General features: G+C 42.4%; 1 protein-coding gene across 1 annotated transcript; it reads right to left on the bottom strand.

Annotated features, from left to right (window-relative positions):
* Positions 1-219: 219 nt before the first annotated feature.
* On the bottom strand, positions 220-7152 carry LOC131204552 (C3a anaphylatoxin chemotactic receptor-like). Its single transcript, XM_058195941.1, has 2 exons — positions 7088-7152; positions 220-2932 (listed from the first exon to the last, which is right to left on the bottom strand). The coding sequence occupies exon 2, from the start codon at positions 2895-2897 to the stop codon at positions 1830-1832; it is 1068 nt and encodes a 355-aa protein (XP_058051924.1). The 5' UTR covers positions 2898-2932; positions 7088-7152; the 3' UTR covers positions 220-1829.
* Between the last annotated feature and the right edge of the window lie 5530 nt (positions 7153-12682).

The following is a 12682-nucleotide window of genomic DNA, read 5'->3' as shown; positions in this document are numbered from 1 at the left end:
GTTATTGCTACTGCTATTAAATGCAAGATTGAAAGATCGTTCAGAATATGGAACAAAATCATTTTGCCATCAAAGCATCCTGTCTCTTGAAAGTCCATGAAACCCACAGCGGCACATAACATAAATTTAGCTAATTGCAAATTAGTTTGATTAAAACAAGCAAACACATAGAATTATATTACACAAAATTTATTGGGTGGGGGGAGGAAGTGGTGGGATTCAAGTAATTTAACAACAGGTTCTCTACCCTAATGATTTCTTCCAACAACCAGTTTGCCAAACTGCTCACAAAATTAACAACCGGTTCTCCTGAAGTGGTGCGAACTGGCTGAATCCCATCACTGGGGGGAAGTAACCGACCTTTAAATAGTCTTAAACTTCCTAATAGATTAGAAGTCAGACCAACCCTAAATAAGAAGGCAGAAAAGCAGTTATAAAAGGTAATCATTATCCTATTTTTACAATTATTTTTCATAGCTGGTGAATAAGGTTATCAACAGAAATTAGAATACACAAGATACATATTATACAATACATGTTACAAAAATAGCGATATGGATAATAGCAAACCAACTCTATCCCAGTAAATTCATCTACCAGAATTTAATGCTTTCAAGAGCTGCTAGATTATTGTTGGTTTAGGGTATACCCTGAGAATAATAAGCCAATATATCTGGAGGTTAAAGGCTGTAGAATGCTGTAATAAACAGTGGGGGAAGAATAAACATTAGAAAGTTTGAGAAATGACAAATTTGTTGAAATGAACACAGAAGGTTCTGTTGAAAAGTGCAGAATGCCACCACTGAAAAGGTCCTGTTTCAGAAATATCCACCAAACTCATCCAAGAGTGTTGTCTTTATTTGCAAAATGTGAGTTTGTTGTGTGTGTGTGGGAGCAGGTCACTCAGAACACATATGGATGTTTTACTCTGTACAAGTATCAAAGTGTGCTCCCATAATTTGCTTAATCTGGTTCCTGGGTTACCTCAGGAATTAATCTGGGTTACCTCAGGAACCAGATTAAGCAAATTAATCTGGTTCCTGGGTTACCTCTGGAATTAATCTGGGTTAACTCAGGAACCAGATTAAGCAAATTAATCAGGTTCCTGGGTTACCTCAGGAATTAATCTGGGTTACCTCAGGAACCAGATTAAGCAAATTAATCTGGTTCCTCAGCCCAGCACAACGAGCCACCAAAATCCTAACCAAAATTAATTCTGACCAAGTTCAGTGTCTTTTTGCAATTTTTGCTTGGTCATTACTTAGCTCGACTAACTAAATTTTTTGAAGGAAGCCATAAGAATCTATGAAGATTCTCAGTCATCTAGGTCATGGCTATCACAAAGGTGTTTTTTCGAAAGGCAAGTGGACTCGGTTTTTCCTTGAAGACGTTTCGCTTCTCATCCAGTTCTGAAGATGCTTCTTGAATGAGAAGTGAAAGAGTTTCAAAGAAAGACAAAGTTCAGTTGCCTTTCGAAAAAGCATCTTTGGGAAGCCATAAGAGCTGCTAACACTTAACCAAGCTAATAACAATGCTAACGGTTGCAACTAAGCCTGATGAGTTTTAACTTTGTGGCTTAGCTCCATTTGGTTAGTTTACAGTTTGCTGTGTTATGTGAATCAAGATAATGGGTGACTTCAGGAAGTACATTGTGTGGTTATAGCTATAGTGTAAGAAGAATAACCAGTGGTGGGATTCAAATAATTTAACAACCGCTTCTCTGCCCTAATGATTTCTTCCAACAACTAGTTCACCAAACTGTTCAGAAAGTTAACAACCGGTTCTCCCAAAGTGGTGCGAACTGGCTGAATCCCACCACTGAGAATAACTCACACTATGCTGGATTCCCCTATTCCTGAAGTAGAACCAGAATTCCTATTACTTGAAAAAGAAGATGTGGTCCAGTTTTCACTAAAAGCACTTTTGAAGGCTGAGAGGAAGGAACGCCAGCTAAGTTTTCTACAATCTGGACCCACGAAAGCGTATAGGAATGGATTGAGGCAGCTGTTGAGGCACACCAAACCGTTAGCCAATGGCAGCCCAATATCAATGACAACTCTCATTTCAAAACTCTCATCGACCAAGTTTTCTAGAATGGAGAAGAAGTGGTGAGGGAACCAACAGCAGAAGAACGCTACCACGACCGCCATGATGATCTTGAAGGATCTACCACCAAACTGACCAAACAGCTTCCTTCTGAGCTTAAAGACAATGATGAAGTAGCAAGCCAAGATGATGTTGAAGGGGATGAAGAACCCAATCACAAATTCAGTCACCACCATAGAAAGATGGGACGTGTGGCTGCTGTCCTCTTCCAAGCCAAAGCTATAGGAGCACTTTATAGAGTCGTCCATATCATATTCCATGTCCCGGAAGTAGAAATAGGGGGTGCTGAGTCCCAAGGCCATCATCCAGATAAGGACAGCTATTAAAGAAGCCAGCCGAAGCGTACGATGGTTCAAGGACCAAACGGGACACCCTACAGAAACACAGCGGTCAACACTGATGGCTGTCAAGAAGAAGACGCTGGCAAACATGTTTAGGAAAGACACCACACTGTCCAGTTTGCAGGGTAGCCACCCAAGAATCCATTCATCGCGGGCGAAATAGAGCAACTCTGAGGAAAGAGAAAGGTCATATATGAAATCAGCTAGAGCCAAGTTGAGATACCACATGGTGGTTACTGTCTTCTTCATTTGGAAACCAGTGAGGAAGATGACCAGGCCGTTGCCGATGGTCCCGAAGAGTAAAGTGGTGCTGTAAATCACCATAGAAACCACATGCATTGTGCTTGAAGTTTCAATGTCGTCATAAAAAATCTCAGAATCATTCCCGCTGGAATTATAGGAGTCTTTCTCAAAGTAATCATCATATGGAGAAGAAGTGAAGGGATCCATCCTTCTGAGGTTCGGCCCCTTTTCTTCTTCTGACCCTAAAAGATAAAAAGAAAAAAAAAAGATATTTCTGTTGTGTGAGACGTGAGCAGAGAGGAAGAAGAAAATGGCGGTGGAGTCCTGAGGGAACTCTTTCAGAATTCCATTTGCCGAAACCCAATTTCCTATTTCAAAATGAAACTTTGGGGAATCTATGTATTTATTTATTGAATTTCTAGAATCAACTCTCTTAACGAGTGATTCATAGGCAGTATTCAAACTAAAAACATAAAAAAATAAAGCAGTGGTGAAAATCTGAAGCGGTTTAGTACCAGTTTGCTGGCTGGGCATGCATGCGCGGATGCGCGGTGCGCACCATGCACCAAATGCAAGGTGCATATGTGTGCACATGCAGCTCATGCCAAAAGGAGGCACAGGGTAAGTAGAACAGCACATGCGGGTCTGTGTGCGTGTGTGTGTGAGAGATCAGCTGTGGCGGGCAATCTTTTTTTTTACTTTTAAAAGCATTATTTATTTATTTATTTATTTATTTATTTATTTATTTATTTATTTATTTATTTATTATTTATTTAGATTTTTATACCGCCCTTCTCCCGAAGGACTCAGGCCGGTGTACAGCCAGATTAAAACAGAACAATATATAATTTTAAAACAACAGATTAAAATAACCTATTCTATAATGGCCGAAAAATTTAAAAACCATCAAATTTGACCCAATAAAACAGAATACCCAATTTAAAATTATTAAAATTCAAAACATTCAAAATTTAAAAATTAAAAATTAAGCCAGTCCCGCTTGGATGAACAAATACGTTTTCAATTCACGGCGAAAGGTCCGAAGGTCAGGTAATTGACGCAAACCAGGGGGAAGTTCGTTCCAGAGGGTAGGTGCTCCCACAGAGAAGGCCCTTCCCCTGGGGGCCGCCAGCCGACATTGCTTGGCGGACGGTACCCTGAGAAGACCCTCTCTGTGTGAGCGTACGGGTCGGTGGGAGGCATAGGGTAACAGCAGGCGGTCCCGTAAGTACCCAGGCCCTAAGCCATGGAGCGCTTTAAAGGTGGTAACCAACACCTTGAAGCGCACCCGAAAGACCACAGGTAGCCAGTGCAAACTGCGCAGGAGCGGTGTTACCCGGGAGCAACGTGTGGCTCCCTCAATCACCCGCGCAGCTGCATTCTGGACTAACTGAAGCCTCTGAGTGCACTTCAGGGGTAGCTCCATGTAGAGAGCATTGCAATAATCCAGACGAGAAGTGACTAGAGTGTGAGTGACTGTGCATAAGGCATCCCGGTCAAGGAAGGGGCGCAACTGACGAACCAGGCGAACCTGGTAAAACCTCTTCAGCCAAATAGATTGTAAACATACTTTTAAAAGGTAAAAAAAAAAGAGGCTCTGACAATTCCAGCTGAGCTGCCTGATCATCAGAGCCCTTTTTTTTTACTTTTAAAAGCATTTTTTAAACAATCTATTAGGTTGTAAAAAAAATGCTTTTAAAAGTAAAAAAAAGGCTCTGATGATCACGTGGCTCAGCTGGGATCCTCAGAGCCTCTTTTTTTTTAACCTTTTAAAAGCATTTTTTAAAATAAGGGGCAAGCGGGGAAGCGGGCGAATGGGCATTGGGTGGACATGGGGGGGGGGCAGGGATTTTTGCTACCGGTTCTCCGAACCACCCACCACCACTGCCATCACTACCGGATCGCTTGATCCGGTCCGAACCGGGAGCATTTCACCCCTGCAATAAATTCATAAAAACAATACAGAATCAAAATATATGGTTGCCAAGTAAAATTATTGCCATAGATGTTAATATAGCCAAGAAATGGGGCCCTTAACACATTCAGGCGCAGAACACAGCATATTTAATTTTTTGGCTACTTCTGACAGGTAAGTCATAGACTAATATTTATTATTTATTTATTTATTTATTTATTTATTTGATTTTTATACCGCCCTTCTCCCGAAGGACTCAGGGCGGTGTACAGGCAAAGTAAAACCAACAACGATGTACAATTTAAAATACCATTTAAAAACTACACTTTAGTGTAGAACTCAGTGACTATGCCTTTAAAACATTTAGACCTGAGGTTCTGTATCCAAACCCAAGAACTTCCTTCTGGTGAGTCCAAACAGTAGATCACTGTTTTGAAATGTTCCTGGTGTTCAGGATATTAGTTCCAAATTTGAACCTTGGTAGAAAGCTTTGCGAAGGAGAAGGCATCTTTCCAGGGCAATCAGAAAAAAAATAAAATTCAAGAGTGAAATGAATATTCTCAAGTTTTTCAAAAGAGCCATTTGTCAGTCTTTCGCTGCCCAAATAGAAAGATCCTGGGGCACCTTAAAAAGGATCGTATTTATTATCTCATACAGTTTTGTGGAACACAGCAATAATTGTGATCCAAGAAAACTGCAAATAAAGTTATCTGGGGACCATCATTTCTGTCTGATAAAAGCGGCACAGATAAACTCACAACTTCAACAGCTCTCATTGGACTTTGCTTGCATGATTTATTGCTATTATACAGCACGATCAGTGCCTACCCAGGACCTGTAAATCTGCATTTCTTCACTACATATGAATGGGTTTGTCTTATTTCTATCACCCTCTTAGTCTGGTCCTTCAATCTCGTTCAAAACTCCTAACTATTCTCTATGCTCTATTTCCTAATACAACGCTTAAATTCCAGGGTGGGATATTATACCGTCTACATTCCAATTTGATGCCAGCTGGTTTAGATGTTTTGGTGCTACTCATCCAAAAACTTTGGGGAGAGGCAGATGCAGGTTGGGTGGGTGGGGGGAAGGGGGATTCGGTTGGTTCACAGTATGAAGCACAGTATGAAGTCATGGCTCCATGAATAACAGAAAGTTGGGTAGATTTTCACACGTTCAAAAGAGGACAATTTGACAGACCTTTTCCATTTCTGCAAACACGGGATCTTTAATAGATGGAAGAACTACAGCCCCCAAAGAACAGCATTAAGCTCAGACAGCATGCAATCAGAATAACAGAATAACAGAGTTGGAAGGGATTTTGAAGGTCTTCTAGTCCAGGGGTCTCCAACCTTGGCAACCTTAAGTCTGGAGGACTTCAACTCCCAGAATTCTGGGAATCCTGGGAATTGAAGTCCCCCAGGCTTAAAGTTGCCAAGGTTGGAGACTCCTGTTCTAGTCCAACCCTCTGCTTAGGCAGGAAACCTTACACCACTTCAGACAAGTAGCTATCCAGTCTCTTTTTAAAAGCCTCCAATGATGGAGCACCCACAACTTCTGAAGGCAACTTCTGTTTCACCGGTTGATTGTTCTCACTGTTAAAAAAAAAATTCTCCTTAGTTCTAGGTTGCTTCTCTCCTTGATTAGTTCCCATCCATCATTTCTTGCCTTGCCTTTGAGTGCTTTGGAAAACAGGTTGACCCCCCTCTTCTTTGTGGCAGCCCCTCAGAGGTTGGAAGACTGCTATCATGTCTCTCCCTAGTCCTTCTTTTCTCTAGACTAGCCAATACCCAATTCCTGCAACCGTTCTTCATATGTTTTAGGCTCCAGTCCCCTAAAAAAAAAACAGTTTTTTTCGAAACGCCATCACTCTGCTAAACAAATAAGTCCCTCAACACTGTCAAACTATTTACTAAACCTGGACTACTATTAATCTTCTCATCGATCCCATCACCCATCTCCTCCCACTTATGACTGTAACTTTGTTGCTTGTATCCTTACGATTTATACTGATATTGATTGTTTCTTGGTTGCTTATTTGTAGCCTATGACTATCATTAAGTGTTTATCATTAAGTGTTAAATTTGTACCCTATGACTATCGTTAAGTGTTGTTAAGTGTTGTACCTTGATGAAGGTATCTTTTATGTACACTGAGAGCATATGCACCAAGACAAATTCCTTGTGTGTCCATTCACACTTGGCCAATAAAAAATTCTATTCTATTCTATTCTATTCTATTCTATTCTATTCTATTCTATTCTATTCTATTCTATTCTATTCTCAACATCTTTTTTTAATAATACAGGGACCAAAACTGTATATGAAGATTACATCACTTGCTGAGCCATAAACCATGGGTCAATAACATCATCAACGCCGTTCTCACAATGCACAAGGGTCCCAACCAAACTAATCACTCTTAGGCATGGTGCATGAATCAGATTTTACATTTAAAAACAATCACGATCAAAACTACTCACCCTGTGTTCAGGTTCTAAGAAGCTTGGAAACCCCTAAGGTACAGCGCAAAGCAAGAGACTTGCAAGAAATCTTTCCATCTAGTTTCTGCCAGTCTTGGTTTATCAATCTTATCGGTCTTGTCTGCCACAGAGGGGCTTGGCCCTATCAAATAACGGCTCTGAAGAACACAGTCCTTCTCGGTCTGGTGAGAACTGGATTTTCTCTTATTTTGGTAGCTGCCCAAAAAAGCCAACACAGTTCTAGGCTGCATAAACGGAGGAATAGAATCAGGGGTGGTATTTACTTACTTTCCCGACCGGTTCGCAAATGTGAGAGCATGTGCCCCGTCCATGCATGTGCCAGGAGTTCTGTGCATGCGTTTTGCCGGCGCATTTGCCTTTCATGCATGCAGAGATTTCAAAAACATGCCTAAACAGGATGGAAGAGAGCCGGGGTGGGTGAGTGGGCCCACCTGTGATTTCCGCTACCGGTTTGGGTGAACCAGTCGGAACCGGCTGAATACCATTTCTGGATAGATTCAAGATCACGTGAAGTGTTAATACCATTTTATAATGCCTTGGTAAAGCCACATGAGGAATACTGCATCCAGTTTTTGTCGTCACAATGTAAAAAAGGTGTGGAGACTCTAGGAAGAGTGCAGAGAAGAGCAACAAAGATGATTAGCGGACTGGAGGCTGAAACATAAAGAACGGTTGTAGTAACTGGGTATGTCTAGTTTAATGAAAAGAAAGACTAGGGGTGACATGATAGCAGTGTTCCAATATCTCAGGGGCTGCCACAAAGAAGAGGGAGTCAAGCTATTCTCCAAGGCACCTGAGGGCAGGACAAGAAGCAATGGGTGAAAACTAATCAAGGAGAGAAGCAACTTAGAACTAAGGAGGAAATTCCTGACAGTTAGAACAATTAATCAGTGGAACCACTTGCCTCCAGAAGTTGTGAATGCTCCAACACTGGAAGTTTTTAAGATGATGTTGGATAACCATTTATCTGAAGTAGTGTAGGGTTTCCTGTCTAAGGAAGGGGTTGGACTAGAAGACCTCCAAGGTCCCTTCCAACTCTGTTGTTCTATTCTATTCTATTCTATTCTATTCTATTCTATTCTATTCTATTCTATTCTATTCTATTCTATTCTATTCTATTCTATTCTATTATTTTAGTCCAGTCTAGTCTAGTCTAGTCTAGTCTAGTCTATTCATTTAACGGGTCATGAAGTCAGTGGACAAATATACTCTACAGTTAGTCCTCGACTTAGGACTGCAATTGAGCCCAAAATTTATGTAGCTGAATGAGATGTTTCTTAAACGAACTTCGTCCCATTTTATGGCCTTTCTTGCTACAATAGGTAGGTGAATCACTGCTGTTGTTATTAATCTAGTTCTTAAACAAATCTGGCTTCCCCATTGACGTGGCTTGTCCAAAAGTCGCAAAAGAAAATCACATGACCCCGGGACACTGCAAACCTCATAAATAGGAACTGGTTGCCAAGCATTTTTCAGCGCCGTTGTCATTTTGAACGGTCACTAAACGAAGTAGCGAATTTTGTTCTGCTGTAGCCTTGGATTGACTTCTTTAGATACAGTTTCTTTCTTTTTTGTGTATTCATATTTATAAAGAATTTTTATGTAATAAAAGACAAATGAAAAGAAAGAAGGAAGGAAGAAAGGAAAGAAGGAAGGAAGGAAGGAAGAAAGAAAGAGAAAAGAGAAGGAAGAAGAAAAGAAAGAAAGAAAGAAAGAAAGAAGAAGGAAGGAAGGAAGAAAAAAGAAGGAAGAGAAAGAAAGAGAAAGAAAGAGAAAGAAGAAAAAAGAAGGAAGGAAGGAAGAAAGAAAGAAAAAAGAGAAAAAAGAAAGAAGAAGGAAGGAAGGAAGAAAAAGAAAGAAAGAAAGAATTTCCCCCCCTCTTCCTGCAGGGACATAAGAGTGCAGTTGTGATGGTATGTGAGAACTATCTGAGGGACAGGAGTGACAATTGCAGATGGGAAAACCATATTGAAAACGATGTCTCAGCCCACAAAAGGAGGGAGAGCGTGGCAAATATTTCAGAAGGGACTCTCCCTAGTTTTGCAGAGTAAAACGAAAAGAGGGAATAATTAATTTCAGTTTTCCAACCATAAATATAGAGCTAGTAGAGGTAGTTGAGACGTTCCCTGAGGATAGGCTCCACCACAAGTCCCAAAGCTCGGAAGACAAAACTTCTGGTCCCAGGCGGGGGACCGACCCAGATTGGATCCTGCCGAGCTAATATTCCTAGTTGTGTGTCTCGTTTGGACTGTCTTGAAGAGCCAACAGCGATCTAAGGAAAAGGCCTCTAACACTCAAAAAGATGCAACGCGGGTTGTCAAACTGTATAGAGCAATGGGATATAAATTCCATAAGTCTTATGTACCCTTGTTGCAAGAGAGGTTGGCTTCAGGAGGCCTCCAGTCCTGGGAGATGATGATTGTGTCATCTACGTTTCCTGCCATCATGAGTCATGTCAGCCCCATGGCTCCCCCCTGCCTGCTGTGGTATTTTGATGCACAGTTTTGCCCTCTTTCCATCTGTCCAACACATCAGGATACCCAATCTTTCTAGCCACTGAAGTGGCACATGAAATGAGACGGTTGAAGATTATCTTGATCTCCTATAGGTCTCTCTCCCCTCTCTTTCTCTGCCTCTCTCTGTCTGTTTCTGTCTAGCAGTCTGTCTGTCTGTCTGTCTCTCCCTCTCTTTCTCTCTGCCTCTCTCTCTTTGTTCATCTCTCTCTCTGTCTGTCTGTCTCTTTCTCTCTTCCTTTCTCTGCCTCTCTCTGTGTGTATCTGTGTCTCTCTTTCTCTTTCTCTCTGCCTCTCTCTCTGCCTGCCTGTCTGTCTGTCTGTCTCTCTCTCTCTGTTTTTCTCTGCCTCTCTCTCTTTGTTTATCTGTCTGCCCCGTCTCTGTCTGTCTGTCTGTCTCTTTCTCTTTTCCTTTCTCTGCCTCTCTCTGTTTGTATCTGTGTCTCTCTCTGTGTCTTTCTCTCTGCCTCTCTCTCTGCCTCTCTCTGCCTGTTTCTGTCTGTCTGTCTGTCTGCCTCTCTCTCTCTCTGTTTCTCTCTGCCTCTCTCTCTTTGTTTATCTGTCTGCCCCTCTCTGTCTCTGTCTGTCTCTTTCTCTCTTCCTTTCTCTGCATCTCTCTGTGTATCTGTGTCTCTCTCTATATGTCTCTCTGTCTCTTTCTCTCTGCCTCTCTCTGTCTGTTTTTGTCTATCTGTCTGTCTGTCTGCCTCTCTCTCTCTCTCTGTTTCTCTCTGCCTCTCTCTCTCTCTTTGTTTATCTGTCTGCCTTCTCTGTCTCTGTCTGTCAATCTGTCTTTTGGTCTCTTTCTCACTGCCTCTGTCTGCCTCTCTCTGTGTATCTGTGTCTCTCTCTGTATGTCTCTGTCTGCCTCTGTCTGCCTCTCTCCATCTCTCTCTTTCTGTCTCTCCATCTCTCTCCCTCTGGATTTTCTGCCCAGTTCTGTGGTTGAGATTGAGAAGAATGATGAAGGTCTTGGGCCAGGAGTGGAACGATCCAGATTCAAGTCCATCATTAGCCACCAGAACTGAATCGCTAATTTTAGGCCAGTCATTCTACTTAATGACCATTCCAAGTTACATCAGACTTTCCCCAGGCTATGTACGATCTAGATTCGAAGTTATGATGACCATTCCCCTTACCAAATCCCATGATTGCATGTACAGCTTTTTGCCGCATCCTGTGGTCATGTGACCACCATTTACAATGGTTTGGGTTTTTTTTGCCAGAAAATGTTTTTGCTTTCAGTTTTCAGCAAAAAAACAAAAAATCCCACTTGATGCAGGCAACGAATTTGCTGAAGGACCTTGATATTGCTTTTAGGACCATTGTGCTCACTTAACAGCCATTGCCAAAAAGGTCATAAAAACCAGGTGCGGTCATGTGATGGCTTAATTATGACATGATTGACAGCCATAACCACCACCACCCCCGACTTGATTATGGTCATGAGCCAAAGGTTACCTGTAAGGGGCACCTTCATGCCATGCCCTCTGATCCGGGGGTGGGTGGGTGGGGGGCACCCAGCCAGGGAGGACATGGCCCCCCCAGCCCCCCTTCCTTTGCACATAAGACAAATCAAAAGGCATCCTTGCAAAATCTAAAAACTCTCCCCCTCCTCTGAATCCGTTTTCATCCTCTTTGCTTCAGGCTCAGTGTTCTCGCAGATCAATCCATCGGGAAGCGAGGGGACTCGGGAAGAAGTAACCTGCCCCCTCCCCATAAAAAGATTAGAACGGCACGCCTCATTTGCCTCCCACCCCTAAAGCAGCTACACTCAGCAGGAAACGATAGTAAAACGTCAGTCTAATGGCCTCGGCTGATTGAGAAAGAGCACCGTCACAGTGTTATTACGGGAAAAATACAGCCGACAAAAGAGAAGTCGTATGTTCTGAAAATCGTTTTTGCAAGGGCTGACGAAGCTAGAAGCTCCAGAAGCTGTGACTTCAACATCACCAGCCCGAGTGATGGGGCGCTGGCGTCATTTCTGCTGCCCTGGATGTGCTGAACCCTGATCATCCGCGACAACAGTCCAGCCTGGCTGAAATTTGTTATGTGGCTCGATTCCTAATTGGACAGATTAACAAACTCCCGCTCTTCGTGTCTCTTTCCAAAGGCCACTGACGGTCCAGTGTCTGGACATCGCTCCTTTGACGTCTGCTTGATGATAGAGATGTCTCCTGGGTTGTTTGTCTGCAGCGAAGTAGTTTTTCAGAAGCGGCGATTTTCTTCCTACTCAATAATACGCGCACGCTAACAACCCCTTCAAACTCAGTGTAAATCGTTCTAAACTTGACTGTAAAACAGGGGTGAAATCCAGCAGGTTCTGACAGGTTCTGGAGAACCTGTAGTGGAAATTTTGAGCAGTTCGGAGAACCGGTAGCGGAAATTTTGAGTACTTCAGGGAACCGGCAAATGCCACCTCTGGCTGGCCCCAGAGTGGGGTGGGAATGGAGATTTGCCAATAGCCTTCCCCTGGAGTGGGGTGGGAATGGAGATTTTGCAGTATCCTTCCCCTGCCACGGCCACCAAGTGACACCCACAGAACCGGTAGTAAAAAAAATTGGAATTCACCACTGTTGTAAAACATATGATTTCTGTAATAGAGTTGTCAACGTCTGGAATGCTCTACCCGATTCAGTTGTTTCAGCTACAAATTTTCACAGTTTCAGTCACAAATTGACTTCCATGGACAGAACAGATTAACAGAGTTGGAAGGGACCTTACAGGTCATCTAGTCCAACCCTCTGCCCAAGCAGGAGACCCTACACCATTTCTGACGGATGGCAATCTAAAGCCCACTGCAACTACATAGCAAAAAAAGCTCTAAGAGTTGTAATCCTAATCTTGCGTAGCTTCTTTCCCAAAAACACCACACTACAGAGCATATAAAACATTTGCTAGACCAATTCTAGAATAGAGCTCGCCTGTTTGGAACCCTCACCATATCTCTGACATCAATACAATTGAACGTGTCCAGAAATATTTTACAAGAAGAGTTCTCCATTCCTCTGAAAACAACAAAATACCTTATCCCACCAGACTCGAAATCCTAGGCTTAGAA

Source organism: Ahaetulla prasina, chromosome 10 (assembly GCF_028640845.1).
Source record: "Ahaetulla prasina isolate Xishuangbanna chromosome 10, ASM2864084v1, whole genome shotgun sequence".
Classification (NCBI taxonomy): Eukaryota; Metazoa; Chordata; class Lepidosauria; order Squamata; family Colubridae; genus Ahaetulla; species Ahaetulla prasina.
Note: the sequence above shows the minus strand (reverse complement) of the source record. Positions and strands in the feature narration are given on the sequence as shown.

What these genes read in the sequence shown, in the direction of transcription:
- LOC131204552 (XM_058195941.1), bottom strand. Translation starts at nt 2,897, where the DNA reads ATGGATCCCTTCACTTCTTCTCCATATGATGATTACTTTGAGAAAGAC.